The sequence below is a fragment of the Carassius gibelio genome, chromosome B6 (assembly GCF_023724105.1).
Source record: "Carassius gibelio isolate Cgi1373 ecotype wild population from Czech Republic chromosome B6, carGib1.2-hapl.c, whole genome shotgun sequence".
NCBI classification, from domain to species: domain Eukaryota; kingdom Metazoa; phylum Chordata; class Actinopteri; order Cypriniformes; family Cyprinidae; genus Carassius; species Carassius gibelio.
Window position 1 is genome coordinate 18,294,679 of NC_068401.1, and position 23,761 is coordinate 18,318,439.

Here is a 23,761-nt window from a genome sequence, read left to right on the forward strand (position 1 = left end):
GCCTGAACCGTTGAGACAAGGCAGTGTGAATCCATGCTTTCATGTTCTTTATGCCAAATTCTGACCCTTCCTTCTGAATGTCATAGCAGATATCGAGACTCATCAAGATCAGGCAACGTTCTTCCAATCTTCTATTGTCCAAATTTGGTAAACCTGTGTGAATTGTAGCCTCCATTTCCTGTTCATAGGTGACCGGAGCGAGACCCAGCCTGGTCTTCTGCTGCTGTTGCCCATCTGCTTCAGGGTTTGAGGTGTTTTGTGTTCAGAGATTGTGTACTGCATACCATGGTTGAAATGGTTATTTAAGTGAACTTTTATTTTACTTTGTTAAAAAAAGTCTGTGAGGATAGATCTGTATGTTTTTCAGAGTTTGGATAACAGATCCTCCATTTAAATTGTGCTTTAGAGTGGCTTCCTGAAAAAAAAAAAAAAAACTTCTAATAAAGAAGTTAGTGCATTATTTGTCTAATACATAAACACCATGGAATGCAATAGTAGAGAAATTGTTTAAACAGCAATACCACACATAAAGTAATTTGTTACCAGACTATATATTTTCATTGTTTCAAATAATACATATGTGCGGGGAGAAGGATGATGTTCAAAATCAATTTTCCAGGACAGTTAGAGAACAAGAAAAACTAAAGGTACTCAAAACCAGGGTAACTCATTAGATAAACAATTCTTAATCTAGTTTATTTTGAAAGTCTGGCTAATGATTTTAAAATCTAAAGTATTAGGACCACCCTCCTTATAATTTCTTATCATTGATGTCCTTTGAACACATTCGGTCTCATTTTTCCAAATAAAGCAGAAAAGCGGTTCATAATTTTTAATTTGGTCTAACCTTGGCTAAAAGTTGAGTCTGAGATAGCCTAAGTCAGATCTGCAGATATCAACCCCTAGATATGTTACATTAGTTTAACTTTAATACCATCAACCAAATGTATTTTATGTACATATAACATTTCACCTTTGTTGGGATTTACAACTACTCCTGAAGATTAATACATTATTATTTTATGTATATTCTGTAGCTATGGACACAGACAACATCCAAAATAAAACAGAAAGCATTGTCTTTTTAATGTATATATAGGTATAAAAACATGAATCAATACATTTATCAAATTAAGACTTTCTGAACAATTTCATGTTTTATGTAAATTAATAAAAAAAAAAATCCCATACAATCACAGTGAGCTATTCATCAAACTTATACCATAGTGCATTGATCGAGATATAAAAAGAGAACATGGTTTAAAATAGAAAGTTTTAACTATAACAAATTTACAGAAAATCTGTTGTGACTCATTAGCTTACAGCAAGAACACACTGTGTCATCTACACTGGAACAGTTCCTTCTGGTGGAGGCAAGTGCATCTCGCATCCTAATCACTGGTCCAAATTCACATGACCAGACAATTATAACCAGACACTCCGTCAAGTGTATCAACTACCAGCTCCACTGCATACACAGTGGCTGTTCCACTCCTTTACAGGTTTCATCCTTTTAATGTGGCAACTGCCATAACAGATGAGAGAAATCAGAACTTTATAGTGTCAGGCAAGTTCAGGCACCACCGACCCCAAAGAGTTCAAGCAGTTCTTTGCTATCTGGGTCAATAAGGTCAGCAGGCTTCTCCCCACAATCATTTTCAGCCTCAGTGTCTGCACCCAAAGCAAGCAAGTACCTGACAAAACAAAATATAAGAAAAACTACCTTTAAATCTTTCTACCTTTAAAAGTTGCTTGAGAACATAGCTGATAATGTAATTGTTTATGAGTAGTAGTAATATATTAAATATCCAGTTCTAATTTGTGTTTACCATAGTCCAAATAATACATTAAATTAAGAAATTTTCTTACTTCGCTATTTCTGGAAAGCCATCGCTACAGGCCATATGGAGGGGAGTCCATCCATCTTCATCCCTCTGGGTGATGTCAGCCCCAAATTTTACCAGAAGCTTCACACACTCCAGGTTTCCAGATAGGACTGCTTCATGAATTGCTGCCATGCCTGGACAATCAGCAAGGAGTTAATGTTAAAGGACAGGCTCAGACAGTTTATTTATCAGTAGGTTAAAGTTTGAGCCACTTTGGATTATACATTCAAAAAGCTAACTAGACAAAAATGGCATTGCTGATTATTAGGATAAATAGCCTTTATTTAAAGATCAGGGAATGCATAACTCCTAATTGCTTGCATGCAGAGTATTTAATGGAGACTGAGCATAGATTTGCTTTCCATAGCAGACTCTGTAAAGTACACAAATAGTTGATTTTCCTACCTGAATGGTAGATGGTGTCTAGACTCACTCTTCTGGTTCTAATGAAGCGTCCAATTCTTTCCAGCTCTCCTTGACGGACAAAATCTTGAAAGACTATGTCATTGGGAAAGTGAACATTGCGAACAGGTTTGAAAGAAGACTGTGAATGAAAGCATGACACTGGTCTAGTGGCATTTGGATTGCACCCCTCATAACGTATGGTCTGGGTGACTGGACACTGGTAGTATTTCATTCTTTAATGTTCTTGTTCCAAAGATTCTGCTCTAATTCTTAATTTCGGCTTAAAAGTTTCCGCACACTCAGAGGTTTTCAGAATTTCTTCTTGTCCAAGGTGCCGGTCTTGATGACTGCAGCTTCTCAGTCTGTCTGGTTGATGGTTTGTCTCTTCATGTAGAGCACCTTCCTAGATAGTAGTTTAGAAGTTAGTCTGAAGTCAGGGCTCTGTGTACCCTATATACACCCCCCAATAGACTATATTAAGAGATTGTCGTCTCATAGCTCAGATGACTGAATTGGAAGCAGAGTGGGTGTGATCTGGAGTCACACCCCTACAATTCTCAGCCAATTTAGCAATAAAATCTGTAACCTCAGCTTGTTTTCACACATCACATTTGAACCAAGCCTCCCCAGATAAATTCCCCCACCCCCAGCTCCTGTTGCCACACAGCAGGGAAACCAACAGTAATTTCTAGTACACACTGAATAGGGTATAAAAATGGCACGACCTGCAAAACGTGAAGGCAAGGACATGTTTACAGTCACAATTAGAATTTAAAAATAACACAAACAAACAGCCTGGCTCTATATCTTTAAGTTGGCTGCCAGCAAAAAAGATGATCTTGCTCTATTTGCAGATGACTGTTTAATCAGATTAATATGTCATTATTCCTATCAGCAGGCCTTACAGTGATTTCTACTTTAAGTCTACCTTACTTTCTATTTTGTGGGCTATTATTAATCAACCCCTACTAACAGTTTCAGAAGTTTCTCCCTGTTCTGGGTATAATGTAGCATATAAGTTATTTAAAATGGTAAAAACCCAGTGAAACATGGAATACTCCCCTCAAAAAAAAATAATAATAATAATAATAATAATTCATCACGTACTCCACTCTTTTTGTCAATATGTTAATGCAGCTCTTAGGACAGCATTCAATGGCAATTGTTGTCAAGCTCAAGCTATAAAACTATGGTACAAGCAGTTCAAAGAATTTATCAGTTTTACAGTCACATAATGGCTTTGTGGGTAGACAAGGCAGTAATTTCAGTCATTTTTTAATTCCTTTTGGTAAAACTGCCACCCAAAAAAAAAAAAAAAAAAAAAAAATTAATTGGGTGTATATCTTTTGTTGTTTATTTTAGCTTGAGAACCATGAGGTCTTTGTTGTACTAATGAATTACTGAACCCTACTGAATTGTCTTAACTGACTGAATCTGTAATTTTAAAATGGAAAATAATTGAATAAAACGCACACCAAACACATTACTATTTTGTTGTTTATTTGGCCACCAGTTTATATTATCTATTTTAATGCAATGGAATGCTTTGTCTCAAACATTTTGACAAATTTTAAAACCCAAATCCTCTCAACTGAATTTCTGAACCCCCCCTTTCTTTAAACATCACCCCTGAAATTCACCGCTCCTAGAAAAATAGATAAAGACCAACAACATTAGGGTTAGACAAATCACACATGCGCACAACCCTGAACCCTGGCATAAGAAGGGGAAAAGACTGATTATGTTGGTTACAAGAACACTTTCTCCTCCCCATCACTCTGACGTCATCAACTGTTATTATACCTGCACGAAGGAATCTTACACTAAAGTGATGGAAAGCAAGGTATAGGGGAGTTATTGTCCATACAATATGATAAATCTTTATTCCAGTAACGGATATGGAATCTGAATGAAGTGCAAAACATTTCAAATCATCCTCCCAGACAACCAGAAAGCTGACAGGGCCAACTCTGCCCCAGGCAATTCAACAGAAGTGCTGTTTCTGGGCCCTTCAGTATGGAAGATTATAATAAAGAAAATAATTGAAATATAAAATTAAATAAGTTCTACACTTTTACATCTTTAAAAATAATTCAGTAGCAGGTGTTAATTTGGAAAAGGAAAAATATGAAAATGTGGTTTGACTAATGAAACCGCAAAGGTACCTCAGTTTGGTTCACACTGTAATAGCATCCCATAATTTTTATTTCCACCCAAATGGAATGACCTACAGCTCCTCTGCCCTGAAATGTCCACTCATGCATATCGCAGAATTAAGGCAGGATAATTGGCCATCCCCCTCCTTCATCAGGAGAGTATTTCCAGAATTATACTGCAAAATCTTAATACTGATCCTCCAGATCACAAAAGGAGGTAGTGGGTAGGTATAAAGAGCAGTTCAACAGATTACCATTAGAATTAAACCTAAAAACCTAATATGTTTTAATGCAACAAACAAACTGTACAGTAAAACAATTCAGAGATAAAAGTTTTTGTGGGCAAAGAGGCATTCTCTGGGCTGCAGATGGTTGGGCTGGACTGGTAACGGCAGCTGGCTGAAAGACCCTGTAATGCCCAGGGGCTGTTTAGTTAGGATTAGTTCAGAAAAGCTTTAGTGTTCGTAGACAGGGAGGTCTAAATTGGAGGTGGTGGTGAAGGGGTTTGTCTCGCCTTTTCTTCATGACTCTTATAACTCATCGTGTCCCTCATCCACATCTGAATCATCCTCTTCTGCATCATCAAGATCCAGATCCTGTGGAAAAAGCAAGATTTTTTTTAGAATACAAAATATATTTTTCGTGCAGTGGCAACAATTGGGAAATTTGCACACCGAAACAAATTTTTTCGAGTCACAAGTCATGGTCTACCCTACTAGAAGGCCATGTGTATGAGAATGACTTCAATTCATCAAAACAAATCTGCCCTGCCACAAACATGCCAGTAATCCCTGCAGCAAAACAAGTGCAACCGGCACGAGTTCACAGGAGTTACCAGCAGTGTTCGGTTGCAGAGTCCTTTCCCTCATAGCTGGGACGTGCGGACTAGCTAGTGTTGACTGACTTAGTACTGTCAGTAGTGATGGTAAGTGGTGGGAAGGGGGGAAATTGAAGGTAAATAGCTATAACAGTTGTGTTGGGCATTAGCGGCAATGATAATGTTCTAAATTTAAAATTCCTAGAAGTATTCCTCTGGGTGGATTTCTGTGGTCCTGGATTGCGCCTAATCAGTGTGATAAACTCCAGAATCTGTGAGCCAAATTGTTTAGAAAAAAAAAAATGGGCCACTGGTCTAATATGATCTGGAGATCAGTGAAGCCAGCTTAGCAATGAAAAAAACAAAAAACAAACCGGATTAAACCCATTCTCTTGAAATACTGGTAGTTTTAGCTTGAATAGTGGTACTTCGTAACTAACAACCATAACTACTGTTTTCTCATGGTAACTTATGGGTCGGTGATCTCACAATTTAATATTGCAATTAATCGTCATATCAGAATCTACCTTTTACATGAATTGTAGAGACTATGATTTTGTCCATGTAATAATAATAATAATAATAATAATAATAATAATAATAAGTAATGCATGCACCAATCGGGTTCTGGCGCAGTATGGCTGCCGTCGCATCATTCAGGTGGATGCTGCACACTAGTGGTGGATGAGGTGATGTCTATGTAAAGCTCTTTGAGTGCCTAGAAAAGCTCTATATAAATTTAATGAATTATTATTATTTAGTCAGTCTTTAGAACGGTCTGTGCCATTAATGTTACTCAACTGAATTTTAGTAGCTTTAATAGAATCAATGTATATTTAATTTACACAGTGAAGACTATGCAGTGCTTTAAAATTTTTCAACATTGACAACTGATTTTTTTTTAATATTTGAAAAGCAGACCTCAGAAAAAAAAAAAAAAGTCCACGTCAAGCTTTTAAGGACAGATTCAAAAAAACACCTGCATACTCATGGTTTAATATTAATTGGTGCAGATTAAACTTATGATGAAACAATGATAATCATGCAGTAAAAAATTATGTCCTTATTTTAAAAATGTCAAAAAATTTTATTTTGAATCTTCAGAAGCAATGGGTCATCCAGTAGACAATTGATAACACCCAAATTAAGTGTCCGAAAAATAACTAAGGAAATAAGCATAAATAAAAAAAGGGAAAAGCTGAAAATATAATTGATAATGTTTGCAAACATCCAAAACATTCAACATCCAAAATCCAACATTCCAAAAGTTTATTTACTGAAGTAACAAACTAAGCAGAAACCGATTTCTGTGTGACCAAAGCTGCCAGTTATTCAATTGAAATTATGGTATGGTATACTTATGGTATGAACAGTTCAATGAAGTTAAACCAAACAATTGAAGAAAAACTGAACTGCAACCAAAATCATACATACATCAGAATCTTCATCCTCCTCATCATCTGCTGGTGCCCCACCTTCTTTTCCTCCGCTCTCCAAAAACTTAGTGAATCCATCTAGCGTTCTCTCACCATTGTAGTCAATTACCTAAAGAAGGGGGGGGTGCAATGATAAAAAAAAAAAAAAAAATGTTAAAGTCATTTAAAAACAACAACAACTGAGTATTATACAGATATCTTAATTTATGGAGATGATCGCACCTGGGTGACCTTGCAAAACAGGGCTCTAGCCTAGATTTAGGTTTAGAAGTAACTTACGAAAATCCATCACACTCATTTACCAACAACTAATTAATTCTTTACATTTATATAGCGCTTTTCTAGACACTCAAAGCGCTTACATAGTCAAGGGGTATCTCCTCATCCACCACCAGTGTGCAGCATCCACCTGGATGATGCGACGGCAGCCATAGTGCGCCAGAACGCTCACCACCCACCAGCTTAATGGTGGAGAAGAGACAGAGTGATGAAGCCAATCAGCGGATATGGGGATTGTTAGGAGGCCATGATGGTCAGAGGCCAATGGGCGAATTTAGCCAGGATGCCGAGGTCACACCTCTACTCTTTACGAAAGACATCCTGGGATTTTTAATGACCACAGAGAGTCAGGACCTCGGTTTAACGTCTCATCTGAAGGACGGTGCTTGTTGACAGTATAGTGTCCCCATCACTACACTGGGGCGCTAGGACCCACACAGACCACAGGGTGAGCACCCCCTGCTGGCCTCACTAGCACCTCTTCCAGCAGCAACCTAGTTTTCTCAGGAGGTCTCCCATCCAGGTACTGACCAGGCTCAGCCCTGCTTAGCTTCAGTGGGAAACCGGTCTTGGGCTCCAGGATGGGGGTCTTTTGCAGGCACATCTTTTATTCAGTGCTCCACTTAAACAAAAGATACTCTGGACTGAGGAAAAGTTTTAATTCTAGAAATAGATCAATGCAGAACCTCTAGAGCTCTCAGGGTCTAGACAAGGGGTGAATTCACTGGGTTGGGAGTGTCTTGTTTCCTATGCATGTGTTGTGGGGCAAGCTATATCGAAGCATTTGTAAATCTGTTGACTAATCCAGGTGAAAAAAAAAAAAAAAAAAAATCAGAAAAAAAGGGGGGGTAGATTTAAATAGGTTATTTTGTGTAACCCCGGTTAAGTGAGGTATCTCACTATAGGATACACTCCTTCTGTCCATTCCTCAGAAACCCTATTACATTGCATTAAAAGAGATTACGTTACACCAGCCCCAAATGACCTATCGGTAAGCCCCTCCCCTGACATGCAGATGAGCTAATGGCAGTCTAGTATCAGTTACTTGGCGAGTAGAACTGACATCTTTAGGTTTCAGTGCCATAAAGAAATATAGGAAGATTCTAAGCTTGCATTGGTCTAATGGTGCATATGCTACAAAAGGATGAAAAACTATGTGCCTACGGTACTTGTAACACTAATTCCAGTTATCCTGAGTGGACAGGCAATGTAACTTTACTCCAATTCCAAATCCAACCAAAACAAAGCAAAATGTCCCCTAAGCATTTAACAACAATATCACAATTTTCTGGTTGTCATACTAACATTAACACTAATGTTAGCTAGTTTTACCTAGAGATAGCTTTCCCATGTAACTTAAGAGAGAGTCCATGCTAATGTACAAACCTAAATGGCGAACGGTTCTCATGTCATGTACCGTGCAGTTCAAGTCAAAGACACAAAAAGGTTTATATACACACACGAGTGCCTCACCATATTAATCTGGTCAAATGTAAATTTAATCTTACTCTGCAGTATTTAAACTGTGTTGATCTGGGATGTTATCATTGTGACGACTGTAACCGTTGTCCCGTTTGCATGGTGATCTTTATTTTTATGTTTGTTTTAAATATATATTATATATCCCTCCATGGTATATTTAAGTCCCCCTTGAAGGTCCATCTGTGTCCCAAATTGATCAGAAACACATCGGAAGGTTTTCCAATGAAAGCCATCATTGTAAGACAGTGAGCATCTCCGTTTGCTTGTCAGAGTGAGCAACAGTGACTAAGGAGGGGGGGGGGATTGGTCAAATGGCTGGCAGACATGACGGTGTCTGGGAGTGGCCTCCCCCACCTCTGAGTATAAAAGGCAGAAACTGTAGACTACAAAAAAAAAAAAAGAAAAAAAAAAGAAAAAAAAAAGCACACCTCTTCCTTCGCTTCGCACAGCAGGGACGGTGGCTGGTGAGACACCTCTAGGACTGGCTTGGCCCAAAAAAGGTTTAGAACCACTGACATTAACCAATTGCCCTGACACTTTTTTTTTTGACAGCTCACATTATCCCTCATTCACGGTCATAGTTAACAGTTCGGTTGAATAGTCATAAAACTTTTAAACAAAAGGAATTAATGTATACAAAATTATTATAACGATTGCTTTTATACTATTAGAAATATAAAAGTCAACATTATAATACTTTCGTTTGCCATCAGCATTAAGCAAATAAGCATTTATATAATTTAAACAAATCTTTGAATGGCTAATGAACATTTCACATACCTTGCAAACTTAGTCAAGTTTATATACACATGCTGGTACATAATATACGCATTCTGATCAGTCAGATCAACTGTCAATCAAGCTCTTTGCAAACTGTCAATTCCTTAAAGAATTTTTTGTTTTTTTATATTCACATTACATTATGCTAAAAATAAACCCAAACAGAAGCAAATTGTCTCGAGGCCATACCTTACGGTCATCACCAGCAGGGAAGAACTTGAGCGTGGGGAAGCTATGCACTTTGACAGTTTCAATCTCATTGGCTGTGGAGTCCATCTTGGCCACAACAATATTTGCGGTGTCTTTGAATTTCTCACCCAATTGATCCCAGATGGGTGCCAGCTGTTTACAGTGACCACACCATGGGGCATCTGTATAAAGGAAAAGCAATGGGAATATATAAATAAAAAAAAAAATCTTAATGAAAGGTGAATTTACACACACTTTAAAAGTTTGACTTCAGCCAGATATAAACCACAATCATCCCTTAAAAAAAAAAAAAAAAAAAAAAAAAAAACACTATAGTCTGACTAAAAATTTTTGTCCAAGACAAACTAACCTCCATTTTAACAACCATTCAATTATTGGAAAGTCAGTCATGTTTAACTGACATATACACACAAACCTAAAGGATTATTAGGAACACCTGTTCAATTTCTCATTAATGCAATTATCTAATCACATGGCAGTTGCTTCAATGCATTTAGGGGTGTGGTCCTGATCAAGACCATCTCCTGAACTCCAAACTGGATGTCAGAATGGGAAAGAAAGGGGATGTAAACAATGAGCGTGGCATGGCTGTTTGTGCCAGACGGGCAGGTCTGAGTATTTCACAATCTGCTCAGTATTTTTTTTCTGCTCAAGGATTTTCAGTCCTGTGGGCGAAAATGCCTTTTTGATGCTAGAGGTCAGAGGAGAATGGACCGACTGATTCGAGCTAATAGAAGAGCAACTTTGAAATAACCACTCATTACAACTGAGGTGTGCAGCAAAGCATTTGTGAAGCCACAACATGCACAACCTTGAGGCGGATGGGCTACAACAGCAGAAAACCCCACTAGGTACCACTCATCTCCACTACAAATAGGAAAAAGAGGCTACAATTTGCACGAGTCCACCAAAATTGGACCATTGAAGACTGGAAAAAAATGTTGCCTGGTCTGATGAGTCTCGATTTCTCTTGAGACATTCAGATGGTAGAGAGAGAATTTGGCGTAAACTGACTGATAACATGGATCTATCATGTCTTCTTACCACCGTGCAGGCTGGTGGTGTAATGGTGTGGGGAATGTTTTCTTGGCACACTTTAGGTGACTTAGTGCCAATTGGGCATCGTTTAAATGCCACGGCCTACCTGAGCATTGTTTCCGACCATGTCCATCCCTTTATCACCACCATGTACCCATCCTCTGATGGCTACTTCCAGCTGGATAATGCACCATGTCACAAAGCTCAAATTATTTCAAATTGGGTTTCTTCAACAGAATAATAATAATAATAATAATAATAATAATAATAATAATAATATTCACTGTACTAAAATGGCCCCCACAGTCACCAGATCTCAACCCAATAGAGCATCTTTGGGATGTGGTGGAACAGTCGTGCCCCGGATGTGCATCCCAAAAATCTCCATCAAGTGCAAGTTGATCATATGGGCCAACATTTCTAAAGAATGGTTTCAGCACCTTGTTGAATCAATGCCATGTAGAATTATGGCGGTTCTGAGGGCGAAAGGGGGTCAAATACAGTATTAGTATGGTGTTCCTAATAATCCTTTAGGCGAGTGTGTATATGCATGCATGCATGCATGTACCATATTTTTCGGACTATAAGTCGCACCTGAATACAAGTCACATCAGTCCAGAAATACGTCATGGTGAGAGAAAAAAAAACAAAAAAAACAACAAGTCGCACTGGACTATAAATCACAATTATTTAGAACCAAGAGAAAACATTACCGTCTACAGCCGCGAGAGTGCTCTTGGGTAATTTCTTGGTCAAATTAATTTTGATAAGTCACACCTGACTATAAGTCACAGGACCAGCCAAAATGATCACAGCATTTCTTGCTCTATTAGAGCATGTTAAAGAGTATACAGGAAAGAGAGCTCTTAAATTAAGTATCCTGTGTAGGTGCCCATGCCAGGATTAGCAGTATGCATTTTGACAGATACAGGAATCTTGTGTTTACCATGTGGTTATTAGGAGGGGCACTTAAAAGATCCCGCTTTCAAAATATCAGGCAATATGCCATGCAAAGTGATCTCTCAAACCAAGGCAGACATGCAATGACAAGACTACAGAACTTGCATTTAAGCAAAAACACTTTTATATAGACAAAATACGTACAAAACTCTACAAATACATTCTTAGCAGGGTCGAAGGCAACCTCTTCAAAGTTTTTGCCCACCAGGACCTTGACCGGGTTCTTATCCCAGTCATCGGGAATGTCCTGACTCATCAAATGAGGCTGAAAGACATTACAATCATTCAAAACAAGCACACAGACACACAAAACAATCATTCCAAAAAGACAGAACACATTTAAGTGCCAATTTTAGGTAACTAAATCTACCATAAAGACTAATTTCCTCCTTTACGTCAGACATTTAAAAGCTGCAGTCTGTAACTTTTTTTTTGGTTAAAATTGATCTAAAAATCAATATTTGAGCAAGTACATAACCAGCCAGGGTTCAAAACGGATAGTTTACAACAACGTTTTCTAATTTGAGTGGTACTGGTAGGTTTTCACTGGAAATTTAAGCATGCTGCTGTGCCATGTCGGTTTAAAAAAAAAAAAAAAAGTTGTCCCAGCTTCTAGGTCACCACATGCGTACAGTAAGAATAGGTTACCAATCAAATCAAATAAGTATTAAAAATAATTTATACTACTGAGGTGGCACAGAAGAACATAAGTGGCTTGCAGATATATTTTCAGATGTTTAATGAGGCTCAGGTGGCAATTAAATTCAGAAGTTCATGTTGAGGTTAATGTTTTAAATAAAATTGATTACAGAAATAAATTAAATAAAAGATCCTTTTAAAATTAAAGTAAAACTGCCAGTAGGTGGCTGCGAATCATTGAGTTTATCACGGAATCATTCAGAATCATAATTCATTCAGGAATGAAGCAAGCAACTGGCTTTAATTAACCCTCTGGAGTCTAAGGGTATTTTTGGGGCCTGGAGAAGTTTTGTCATGCCCTGATATTTGTGCTTTTTTCAGTTTCTTATAAATATCTAAATGGGTAAAGTCTAATATCACTGTAGTCAGCACAAACTGGGCTATAATAATAATAATAATAATAATATGTGAAATGCATGCATGTACATGATTGTATTTTTGAGAAAAAAAAAAACGTTACGCATGGTTAGTGAAAAACTAAAAATGTTAAATCACTTGAATAAGGCCATAAAACACATACATGACATTGGTTCCCGGGATTGTTGAGAACTGGAGCTTGTAGCCTAGAATTTTTCTTTCTAAATTATGTGAAAATCATCTTGTTTACAAATTCACAGAAAACAATATATTGATTTAAATTTTCTAAGACACTTTTTGTTGGTAAAAGTCATATGCGAGTAGGCGTCAACTATCATGAATATCATTGTGATTTACACCTGAGAAGACAAAGCCCTGCATAATGAGCTGCATAATGAGCCTCTCATTCAACTGTGCCACTGTAAGGGAGGACTAACAAGAAAGAATTTGAGAACAAAAAAAGTATATAATTTTTTGTTTGTAGTTTATTAAGAATATATTTAATTATCCCACAACATAATTTAATATCCACTTGGGGGAGCAGTTAAACAGTTTCTTAGGGACAATCAAAGCTGACTTTCAAACAAATTTTTAGGCATCCTTACTCTAGTCACACAATCCTTCAGAAATCCTTTTAATCTTATTTTCTACCAAAAAAAAAAAAAAAAAACATTTATTATCATCATCATCATCATTATTATTATTATTAATGTTGAAAAGAGCTGAGAATATTTTTCCGTTTTTTTTAGGGGGAATAAATTGAAAGAACTGCATTGTTTTTACATTTGTTAGAGTTATCTCTATTTGACACATTTATATTATTTACATCAAGCTTTTGAATGGTTATAGTATTGTATACTGTTATTGAAACTTCATAATGTTTCACTTGATTATACATTTAGTCAGGAATTATAGTTTGGAAAAAGTATTTGGAAGGTCTAACTAGTAAAATATTTACACGTTATGTGAAAACTAGTACAAATAAATAAAAAGACTTACTCTCGTTTATGATCTCTGCTGAATAAAGTGCTTCATTCTTTTTTCTTAGGAAATCCATTTCTCAAATCCTCAACCACATCACATCTTTTTGGAGTGATTTATGTCTTATTCCTCTCATCGCGAAGCAAACAGTAAAATAAAATAAAAACTCGAAGAACAGTCTGGCTGCTTTTTCTTCTGTGTGGGCGTATTCAAGCCGCGCGCTTCAGTTTGAATCTGAATAGCGCGTTAAGCGCGGGGGCGTGGTCACATTAGATATAATGAGCGGAGATATGAAAAATAGACATCGCGTTGTTTTCATATGGATTACTTTATCTCAGAATTTTTTTTTTCGGCAGCACCTGTTTAGTTTAAAAGTAGACATTTCAGGCTTTCTATAGATATCTCTCTCATATCTCTTCGTTGAGTATTCGCGGAGTTACAGTTCATTTTAATGACGTGTTTGTACAGCATACCTTGTGTGTTATCTTTATTTTATAAGTGCACAAATGTGTTTTGTTATTATGTCTGTATCCAAAAAAAAAAAGTAGACCCTTTACAGATTTGATTGATGTATTGCTCTTATCTGTACGATTAAAACAGAGTGTAATTTAAGTTCTTTTCGGGGGTTATCTGGAGAAAATGACTCAGATGCATTTAATGCAGGTTCATAAACAAAACAACTGTTTGTTTGGAGATGTTCAGCGGCTCAGCTTTGATTTTGCTCCATTTCTTCAACAAATTTTTTTTTAAGCAGTATTTTTTGAAATCTTTAGATTTCAGTACTCAGCACTTTACAAAACTCTGGTGTTTGAGCAGTGAGTGGTTTTCGATAAATGTGTTCAAGAAATCAACAGATGTCTGCGATACATTACTTAATGCAGCAAAAACACGTCAATAAAGCTGGGCATACACAGTGTGATTTTGGCAAGGTACCAACTCACACTGTACGAGTAGATCACATGCGATGTAACGCCAAAGCTCACGATTAAAGTGCACTCACTGTACGGTCCGATCGTCGAGTGGCGATTTGACTGCTCACACTATACATGGGGAATCAACACGTAGGATCCCTCAGAACATGGATATTTGTGGCTGTTTCAGAATAAACATGCTTACCCCAGGATGAACGCACTTTGGTGATATGCACAATTTTGTGCGCTGAAACGGTTTTGCAACAGAGATGGCAACAAATGCCCCGTTTCCACCGCAGGAACTTTACCCAGGAACTAGGGACTTTGGCCTGGTACTCTGTGTGTTTCCACCGCAGGAACCAGGAACTAGAAGTTCCTGGTAAAAAAATGCCCCTCAGAAAGTCCCTGCTGGCGAGGTAGTACTTTTTCAAAGTTCCGGAACTTTCGGGGGCGGGACTGGAGCGCTAAACATCCTGATTGGTTGACTTCACGCAGCATTGGTTGAGTTCGACCACCATTTATTTGGATCATTTTAAAAATATTACTGTTATTGTGTCATGAAATGTAATTTTAAAAGTATTTCAGGTGACAATGTAGTTGTTTAAAACTCAAATCTGTGGTTTATTTATAAAGACAGAGCCTATTTAAAAATGTGTTTCGCCGATCTCGGAGACTGTGAACTCCACGCGATCAGCGGGAGCTCAGTCCTTAGTCTCTTTAGTAGTTAAACATAAAATATAATTTGTTTTGGGTAAATCTATCAGGTTATCTTTGGTCTGTATTCAGTTTATCTATATGTTAAAATAAAAATAAATAAAGGCAAATGTATATAATATTTCGTTTCATTGTAATGGCTGTATTTATACACATATCCCTGAACTAAGTACACTTCTGTAAATATACAGAGAGGAAAATTGCAGTAGCCATGGTCAGCTGACTGAAGTTATGAAGTACGCTGCTGTTTGCAGATTTACCGTATTCGCGTCGTCGCAGACATTACACTCCCGAGTCAAATTCACAAAGTCTGAACTACCGAGGATGCACGTCCAAAATCGTACTTTGTATTGAGAAACGCGCGCAGACCTACGTCACCAGATTATTTGCCTAATCTTCCTGGTACTTTACACTGCGTTGGAAACGCAGAAAGCAACAGGTCTAGGGGGAAAAAGTTCCCGGGAAAAAAAAAGTTCCTGGTACAAATGTTCCGGGTAATTTTGGTGGAAACGCGGCAAAAGAGGCACAACTTACAGACAGCAGCTTTAAACCTACACCCAAACTAACTTAGTGACCTTAAGTTTTCCCTCTGTGAAGGCTGTGCAGAAGGAGATGATGTTCTCTGCTGTGATTTCTGAGGTTTCTGGTTTATATTTGGTCATCTCTTCCTCTAGGGTAATGAGGCGGATTGCTGGGCACGCTTCCTTCTTAAGACCAAAGAATTCCAGAATTCGCTGATTATCATCCACATCACTGTCAATAAAGATGAAGAGGATCTGGAGAAAGAGAACAAGGTTAAAGTTCCATGTATTCATCAAAATATACACTGACACAGTTGAATAAAAAAAATAAACCCACTTTGCCTTTGAAACCCTCAGCTGCCTTCTTAAATTGGTCCATCTTATCCTGGAAGTCTTTGGCCGTTTTGGGAACAAACATTAGGATGTGGGACTTGATGACGCCTCCAAATATTTTTGGAGCAGTCTGTAGCCAAGAAATAATCTCAGAATCAATTGTTCAATCAGTTTTTTAATGAAATTATAAATAGGCCAACTGAGTCTGTATGCAACAGGTCAAACACACATCTGTAATGTCAGTATATACAACAAGAGCCAAGTGTGGATAGAGAGTACCTGCTCTGTAAACTCAATGACCAGGGGAAGTTGGTTGGATCTGATGAAGGTCAGTAGCTTCTCTTTGCTGACCACTCCATCAAATGCATTGCGACCTTCATCAAACTGAAAAATAAACAAGAGCAATTCAGCGAGTGTGAGAGAAAGAAAAAGTTAAAAACGAGTTTCTCTATGTCCATAGAAACAAAATGCACTATAATTGAGTGTTAACAAGGGAACTATGCACCACTCAAGCATAGAAACGTGACTGCAACAGTTGTTTGCCACAGGGCAGCAGATTCAATACATATAGTGGGCATTAATAGCACACAAAGAGAGCAGCTGCGTTCTAAAACGAAATGTATTGTCCCTACTGCCTCAGAGTAGGTGTCTGGGTGCCTAGACACAATCCCAAAGCCTCTCTCTAGTGACCGAAGCAGGGCCACTGCTAGCCAAATGGGTCTCCTAAGAAGAATTTTATTGTTGTGGCCACTCCCCAAACGAAGTAAAAAAAAACAAAAAAAAAACAACAACTACAATAGGGGTCAAAATAGAACTTAATTACGATTTTTATTTTTTTTATTTACAAAATACAATTCTAGCAAGACTGTTGCCTATGGCTATGATTTTACTAATACAGTTGGCTGATTGACTTTAGTCAAGTGGTGAGGTCCAATTCGTAGGGCTGTAGTACTCGAGTCTGGTCTTGGACTCAAGTCCGGACTATCGTCTCGGACTCGTTGCATTTGCACTCGGACTTGTCTCAGACTTGGCCACTGGACTCACCAAATGTTCTCGATGGTCTCGACAGAGTCCAGCAAAAAAAAAAAAAAAAAAAAAAACTCCTTCAAAACAAAACCACATTTGCATGATGTTGCGACTGAAAACGCTAGGCGCGCAACTTTCTCCTTTTTTCCCAAAGCACTCTGTAGCCTGCACTATACGCTCACGCTCCAGTGGCGTCTGCTGTTGCTAGGCAATCATGACCCGCTCTCCATGAAGATGCAAAAGTTTCAGCAAAGGATAAATGGATTTCCAGCACTAAAAATCCCTTGCAGTATTGCAGTAGCTCTGCTAATAAATTCATTTAAAAAAAATGGATATCCTTGGACAGCGATCAACTGTTTCTCCATCTTGGCTTAGCTTTCAATTTTGTTACGGGAAAGGATGTGCATGACCAGCAGTGGACTTGCTGCGTTCTGAAAAGTTTAACGTTAGAGGTTTCTTACTCATTTTTCTACCCGTTACATTGTGTTTTAATTACGTCTACACCTAGATAGCCTTAAACTTACCCTTTACAACAATGGAATACTAATTAATGCTGTACAGTATAGGGCAGGGTTCCTCAAATCTTTCCCTGGAGGGCCAATGTGCTTCAGAGTTTAGCTCCAACCCTGATCAAACTCACCTGCCTGTTATTTTCAAATAATCCTGAAGATATACTGATTAGCATGCTCCGGTGTGTTTGACTAGGGTTAGAGCTAAACTCTGCAGGAAAATGGATCTCGTGGGCCAGATTTGAGCATACCTGGTATAGGGGTTGCAAGACTACTGGATTCTACTAATCGATTTTTTTTTTGAGTTACTCGACTACTTGTGGTTCATGCTATTGTAAATGAAAACACATTAAATAGTTTATATCAATAAATACTTAAAGTATATCCTTATGCAACAATTACGTGTACATTTTAAAAACTTTATAATTGTGACATTACATATTTAAAGTTTCATGTAACAGCCAGTATTTGTATCTGTAACAATCACATTTTTCGTATCATTCGGACACGTCATACAGTTACTTAAGACAGTTATGACTTTTTAATATTTTTTTTCTTCGTCATCACTGAACAAGTATGTCATGTTAAACTAAAATTATTTCTAAAATAATATTTATAGTGCAAGCAGAGAGATGTCATGACAAAAATGCGCACATTTTCATTATGCAGAACTCTTTTACAGAGTCTAATCAGCAAAAAGGTAAAAATGCAAACATGTAGGACGAGTAGAAAATTCTGTATCTAAGCTGATTATTAGCCTGCTCTCGAGAGAACTGATTTGGTTTTTGAGAGACTGAGACGCACTGCGTGGGTGTTTGATTTGAGCGCGCTGTGCTTATTCTATTCATTCTTATATCATATCCCAAGGTTAAAATCATTGCCTTTTAAATATATACAAATAATAGAACGTGTATGTTGTAATATTATAGGTAAAATTACTCTTACAAAGCTCTTATTTCTGAGAGATGCACGGAGAGACAACAGAAATGCGGTGTTTGATTTGCTTTGCTGCAGTAGTTTACATTCATTCACTTCATTCTCTATTGTGTGACTTTAGAGGTCCTTTTATAATATTGCGCTGATCCCCTGGCTCTACTGTTATCTAGCAAACACCAGACTGTGTCAGCGTTTATTCGCCTCTCCACACGAGGAAGACTAATTCCAAAACATTTTTTTTGTTGGACTTTTCAAATAGCACGATTCCTCAGCAACTCAGCAAGGACGCATCTCACATGCGCGCCGGTCTGGCGTCACACAGAGACACTTGCAAGTATCGTTTTCTATGGAGATTTAAATGCTGCTTAAAGTTTGTCTATGATTGGAATCGTTGGTGTCGTTCAAGGTTTACTGTCTGTAAGTTTGCATAACTGAGCTCATTCTGTGACCACGCTCTCTCTCTCTCTCTCTCTCTCACCTCCCTTCTCTCACTTTCTCTGTGTTTGAGCTAATGGAATGATTTTTGGTGACCAATCTTATTTTGACCCATATTTTGGGAAAATGCTTTGAATTTTTTCAAAAACTCAACGGTACACTGTGGGCAAATTCACTACCCTTTCGAGTTGTTCATGGATGAAAACATCCATTCAATTAAACTGCTGTAAAATTGTACCAGAAATATTTTTTTCGCATAACTATTAAATCAACCTCAGTCCTGATCAAAACTACCAAATGTTTAAAAAAAAATTCCAAGATTTTAACTTTTTAATTACCAAGTTCAATGATGTCACTGATTTAAAAAAAAAAAAAAAAAAAAAAAAACACAAAATTACATATTTTCAATATAAATAGTTATATTTTTATCATGTCAAAAATTAGTAACAAGATTGGCTTTGATGCATTGTTAGTTTTTGTGCAGCATTAGATTTAAATTTCTCCCTGATTAGTAGTTGGTGGCTGTTTTTGCCCCATTGATTTCCATTATAACAACATTTTTTGATTGCAAAGCCATGACCACCACATTCTTGTTTGTGGTTTTCCCTTTTGGGAAGAGGTAAAAAAAAAAAATATTTTTACAGTTGATCACAAGGTGGGACCATTAAACCTTTAGATAGGCCTGTGAAAAAAAAAGGGCTTAGTTTCTGGCTTGTATATGGAGTTATATGGAGTAATATAGCAAATTATAGTGTGTGTGTGTGTGTGTGTGTGTGTGTGAGAGAGAGAAAGAGAGGCTGTGAGAGAGACCTTTGTGCACTTACCTTGATGAACAGTATCGGAAAAAAATCCAAATATGCACCTCATGCTCTCAGAACTACATGGAGTAAACTATAAAAAAAGTAGTGTGTCTATGCAGATGCTTCCTTTTGATGGTGAAAAGTACAGATGGCCTATATGTGAAATGCTCATATTTTCTTGATGGTAAAGCCAGTTTAAAACCTTAAAATCCTGTATAAAAAAAAAAAAAAAAAAAAAAAAAAAAATCTACTTTGCATTAAATTTATGAACAATGTATTATGAACCAAAGTGCAATACCAACTTCAAATAAGCTGCAGCTCGCTGGAGGGGTCAAGCTGCATAATCATTTCTAAAACTTTGGTACAAGTTGCTTGCTGCTCTTCTCACCATTAAATGACCAGCACGATGCCATGCAAGTGTTTAAATCCACGTACTTTGCTTTTGTTTAGTCTATTCCCTTGTAAAGTCTGACGTCATGTAGCAACGCTTCCGTGTCCAAACACTCTATAAGTTACCACGAGAAAACAACAAAAAGGTGCTAATATAAACTCACAATGTTATAGAATACTAGCAAAAAAGTTATAATCTTAACCTTTAACTCCATACCAAAGTCCCTGATAGCCAGACAATGAAAATATAAATCTAAAAATAAATAAATAAATAAATAAATAAATAAATAAATATATATATATATATATATATATATGTCAAATGATTAACATTTTTAATCAAATTAATCAGAATTTTCAGTGGATTAATCATGATTAATCACTATTTGCAACTACACCTGAATCCTAACCATTTTTTTTCTGAAATGCATACCAAAAGATAAATAACAGGACACAGATACATAATTTTCATGTATTGATTCATCAATATGTGGTTCTTTTTTTCTGAATTTCAAAAGTTTAACATTTACTTAGATCAAATTTACCTGAGCACTATATCAAACCATGCCATTTAACTACAGATAGTGTAAGAGTTTTAGGTGAACCAGTGGTTAAATATAGCCACATATCTATGAAATTATGCATAGAGAAACTCGAAAGAATGAACTCAGAAACACAAACATGCGCCACAATCACATAAGCAGCACTCTGGGCACTCTTGTTTTTGGGAGGTGTTCATTTGCTCTGCCACAATACTTTAGGATCGATATTTTCACGTTCTGAAGGCTTCAAGTGCCAGTAAAACCAAGTAAAAATGCATATGCTTTTCCAAACAGCTGTAATTTTCGCTGCATTGCATGTAGGCGTTCTGCGCATGCGCAGTGTGAAACACAGGACGCTATAACACAGTGATCCTCAAATCTGGCTCGCGAGATCCACTTTCCTGCGAAGTTTAGCTCTAACCCTAATCAAACACACATGAGTTTGCTAATCAGTGTCTTTAGGATCATTAGTAAATCACAAGCAGGTGTGTTTAATTGGAGTCTGCGCTAAACTCTGCATGAAACTCGCGAGCCAGATTTGAGGATCACTGCTATAACGGGAAGAAGAAGCTCCAGCATATCAACTACCAGAGTCGTCTCTGTTTATCGAGCTTGGCATGAATGTATTTGAGAGTAAATGGGGTTAAAAACCTTAAGCTTCTTCTGTGTTTTCGTCGCGGCGCTCGCCGCTGTTTTTTACTATCTTGAGAATTCAGAAATCGACGAGACTTTCCTAACCTGAATAATTTGTCACACTGCGCATGCGTGAAATGCGTTAAAAAATTTGACGTAATTAACGACAACCAACTAATTAACGCCGTTAACGCGCTATTTTTGACAGCCCTAATATATTTTATATATATATATATATATATATATATATATATATATATATATATACAAATAATTATATATATATATATATATATATATATATATATATATATATATATATATATATATATATATATATATATATATATATATATATATATATATATATATATATATATATATATATATATATAAAATTATTTGTGTTTGGGAGACTGTAGTGCATATCGTAAGTTTGAAAGCGTTTAGCTTAAATTATCAATATGAATAAACAATGCTCATGAATGGCTGCTGAGGTCATATTCTCAAGTGAAGCGAGTTGAGGCCTGGACCCGAAACAGCGCTTCTTACGTCATCACTTAACAGAATACTTTCACCACCATTAAAAGGCAGCAGGTGCATAAATACACTTTTGTTTACTCCATGTAGTTCTGAGAGCTGAGGTGTACATTTTGATTTTCTGAAATTCATCAAGGTAAGTGCGCAAAGGTCTCTCTCTTTCTCAAACACACACACATACACAGACAATATAATTTGCTGTTATACTCCATATAACTCCATATACAAGCCAGAAACTAAGCCTTTTTTTGCACAGGCCTATCTAAAGGGTTAATGGTCCCACCTAGTGATCAACTGTAAAAAAAAAAAAAAAAAAAAAAAAAAAGAAACCTCTTCCCAAAAGGGAAAACCACAAACATTCAAAAATACAAGATTATAAGGTGTCATGGCTTTGCAATCAAAAAATGTCGTTATAATGTAAGTCAATGGGGCAAAAACAGCCACCAACAACTAATTAGGGAGAAAAAAAAATTAATCTAATGCTGCACAAAAACTAAAAATGCATCAAAGCCAATGTTGCTACTAATCTTTTACATGCCCAAGACGGTTATAAAAAGTAAAAAAAAAAAATCCAGCCACAATTACTTTTATATTGAAAATATGCAATTTTGTGTGTTTTTTTCCCCCCAAATCAGTCACATCATTTATGAACTTGGCAATTAAAGAGTTAAATTCTTGGATTTTTTTTTTTTTAAACATTTGGTAGTTTTGATCAGGACTGAAGTTGATTAACAGATTTATGCAAAAAAAAAAAATTAAAAAATATGAATCTGATACATTTTTAAAGCAGTTTAATTGAGTGGATGTTTTAATCCACGAACAACTCGAAAGGGTAGTGAATGAACAATCCACAAGGGTTAATCTTATGGCCGTTTGTTGGACAAACCACTGTTTGATTTGCTGTAATTTACAGTAAGAGATATTACTATAATTGATATGAAGAATGGAATATTGACATTAATAAATAACAGTTCCCTGTAATGAGTTATTGATAAATGCAATTGAGCCATTTTTCATAATCAATAATATTAATGTAACTGTCATATGATATATATATGCATTAATCATATTCCTGATTAATTACCCAAATTCCCTATATATCATTTGAGTTAATTATGTACAACCCAGTGCGGCTACACTGTATTTGGGTGCGTTGTTGCAAAACTTAAATTGTAAGCTTTTCATGATTGAGTTTTTTTCAACTGACTAAAGTTATGATTACTGACTTTATATATTTGAATGTTTGATAGAAGTGACGCCATTACGTTATCGCCAATGACATCATTACGTAGAGTGTAAAAGAACCTGTTTATTGAATCGAACCGTCCGAAAGAACCGGTTCGTGGAAAAGAATCGAACTTCCCATCACTAGTCTCAAGCATTCAGAAATGACAAGAACATTTTACTATAATAAAACCAAGGATTAGTTTTTGTAAGGGTTGTGATATCCACTTTTTTATATTATAGAGACTTGCATTTCGATCACAAAAAGGTGGCCAAAAAATAAAGATTAAGTGGATATTTGAATTAAATGTTTGGTCAATATTAAACAAGGATTTGATCATCCTTGTAAGTGTTACAACAGCAATTATCAGGCCTTTGGCGCCCTTTGTAATAATAGCCCATGCAATGTACATAAATGGTTTATTTTGTATTCAATTATTTTAACAGTTATTGAATAAGACCATACAATTATTAACCAATCATTATTGCCTCATTTTTAATAATGCATTTTAAAGGTTGTTTGCTTATGTCCGTTTTTATTACCACAATAAAATATCTGAATACTACACAAATTATTTGAAGCGATTTGAAATAAAGCCATTGTTAATTTGATGTTACCACTGCTACAAGAACCATGTTTTTTTTTTTTTTTTTTTTTTTATAGTAAAATTATGGTTCATTTTTCGGAAAGGAACATGGAAACTCTGAGAATATTAAGGCAGATGCGGCCGTGATATTATCACAGACATTAAAACACTAAC

General features: G+C 36.5%; 2 protein-coding genes across 3 annotated transcripts in view; both read right to left on the reverse strand.

Annotated features, from left to right (window-relative positions):
* Positions 1 to 1,062: 1,062 nt before the first annotated feature.
* ppp1r27b (protein phosphatase 1, regulatory subunit 27b) lies at positions 1,063 to 3,630 on the reverse strand. The gene is made up of 3 exons (XM_052558437.1): positions 2,292 to 3,630; positions 1,870 to 2,020; positions 1,063 to 1,694 (listed from the first exon to the last, which is right to left on the reverse strand). Exons 1-3 carry the CDS (start codon positions 2,521 to 2,523, stop codon positions 1,574 to 1,576), a joined length of 504 nt encoding a protein of 167 aa, XP_052414397.1. The 5' UTR covers positions 2,524 to 3,630; the 3' UTR covers positions 1,063 to 1,573.
* A 144-nt stretch (positions 3,631 to 3,774) lies between these two features.
* Positions 3,775 to 23,761, reverse strand: part of p4hb (prolyl 4-hydroxylase, beta polypeptide) — a 41,994-nt gene continuing 22,007 nt past the window's right edge. For both annotated transcript variants that reach the window (XM_052558435.1, XM_052558436.1), the window contains 7 exons: positions 16,245 to 16,349; positions 15,970 to 16,095; positions 15,687 to 15,887; positions 11,594 to 11,714; positions 9,431 to 9,612; positions 6,699 to 6,809; positions 3,775 to 5,043 (listed from right to left, as the gene is read on the reverse strand). In XM_052558435.1, the coding sequence (XP_052414395.1) occupies positions 4,978 to 5,043; positions 6,699 to 6,809; positions 9,431 to 9,612; positions 11,594 to 11,714; positions 15,687 to 15,887; positions 15,970 to 16,095; positions 16,245 to 16,349 (912 nt within the window). In that variant the 3' untranslated portion in view covers positions 3,775 to 4,977. The remainder of the gene's footprint in view (positions 5,044 to 6,698; positions 6,810 to 9,430; positions 9,613 to 11,593; positions 11,715 to 15,686; positions 15,888 to 15,969; positions 16,096 to 16,244; positions 16,350 to 23,761) is intronic.

Coding starts and splice junctions, on each gene's coding strand:
- ppp1r27b (XM_052558437.1), bottom strand. CDS start 2,523: ATGAAATACTACCAGTGTCCAGTCACCCAGACCATACGTTATGAGGGG. Junction 2,021..2,291: donor AGACACCATCTACCATTCAG/GTAGGAAAATCA, acceptor CTGATTGTCCAG/GCATGGCAGCAATTCATGAA. Junction 1,695..1,869: donor GGCTTTCCAGAAATAGCGAA/GTAAGAAAATTT, acceptor TTGTTTTGTCAG/GTACTTGCTTGCTTTGGGTG.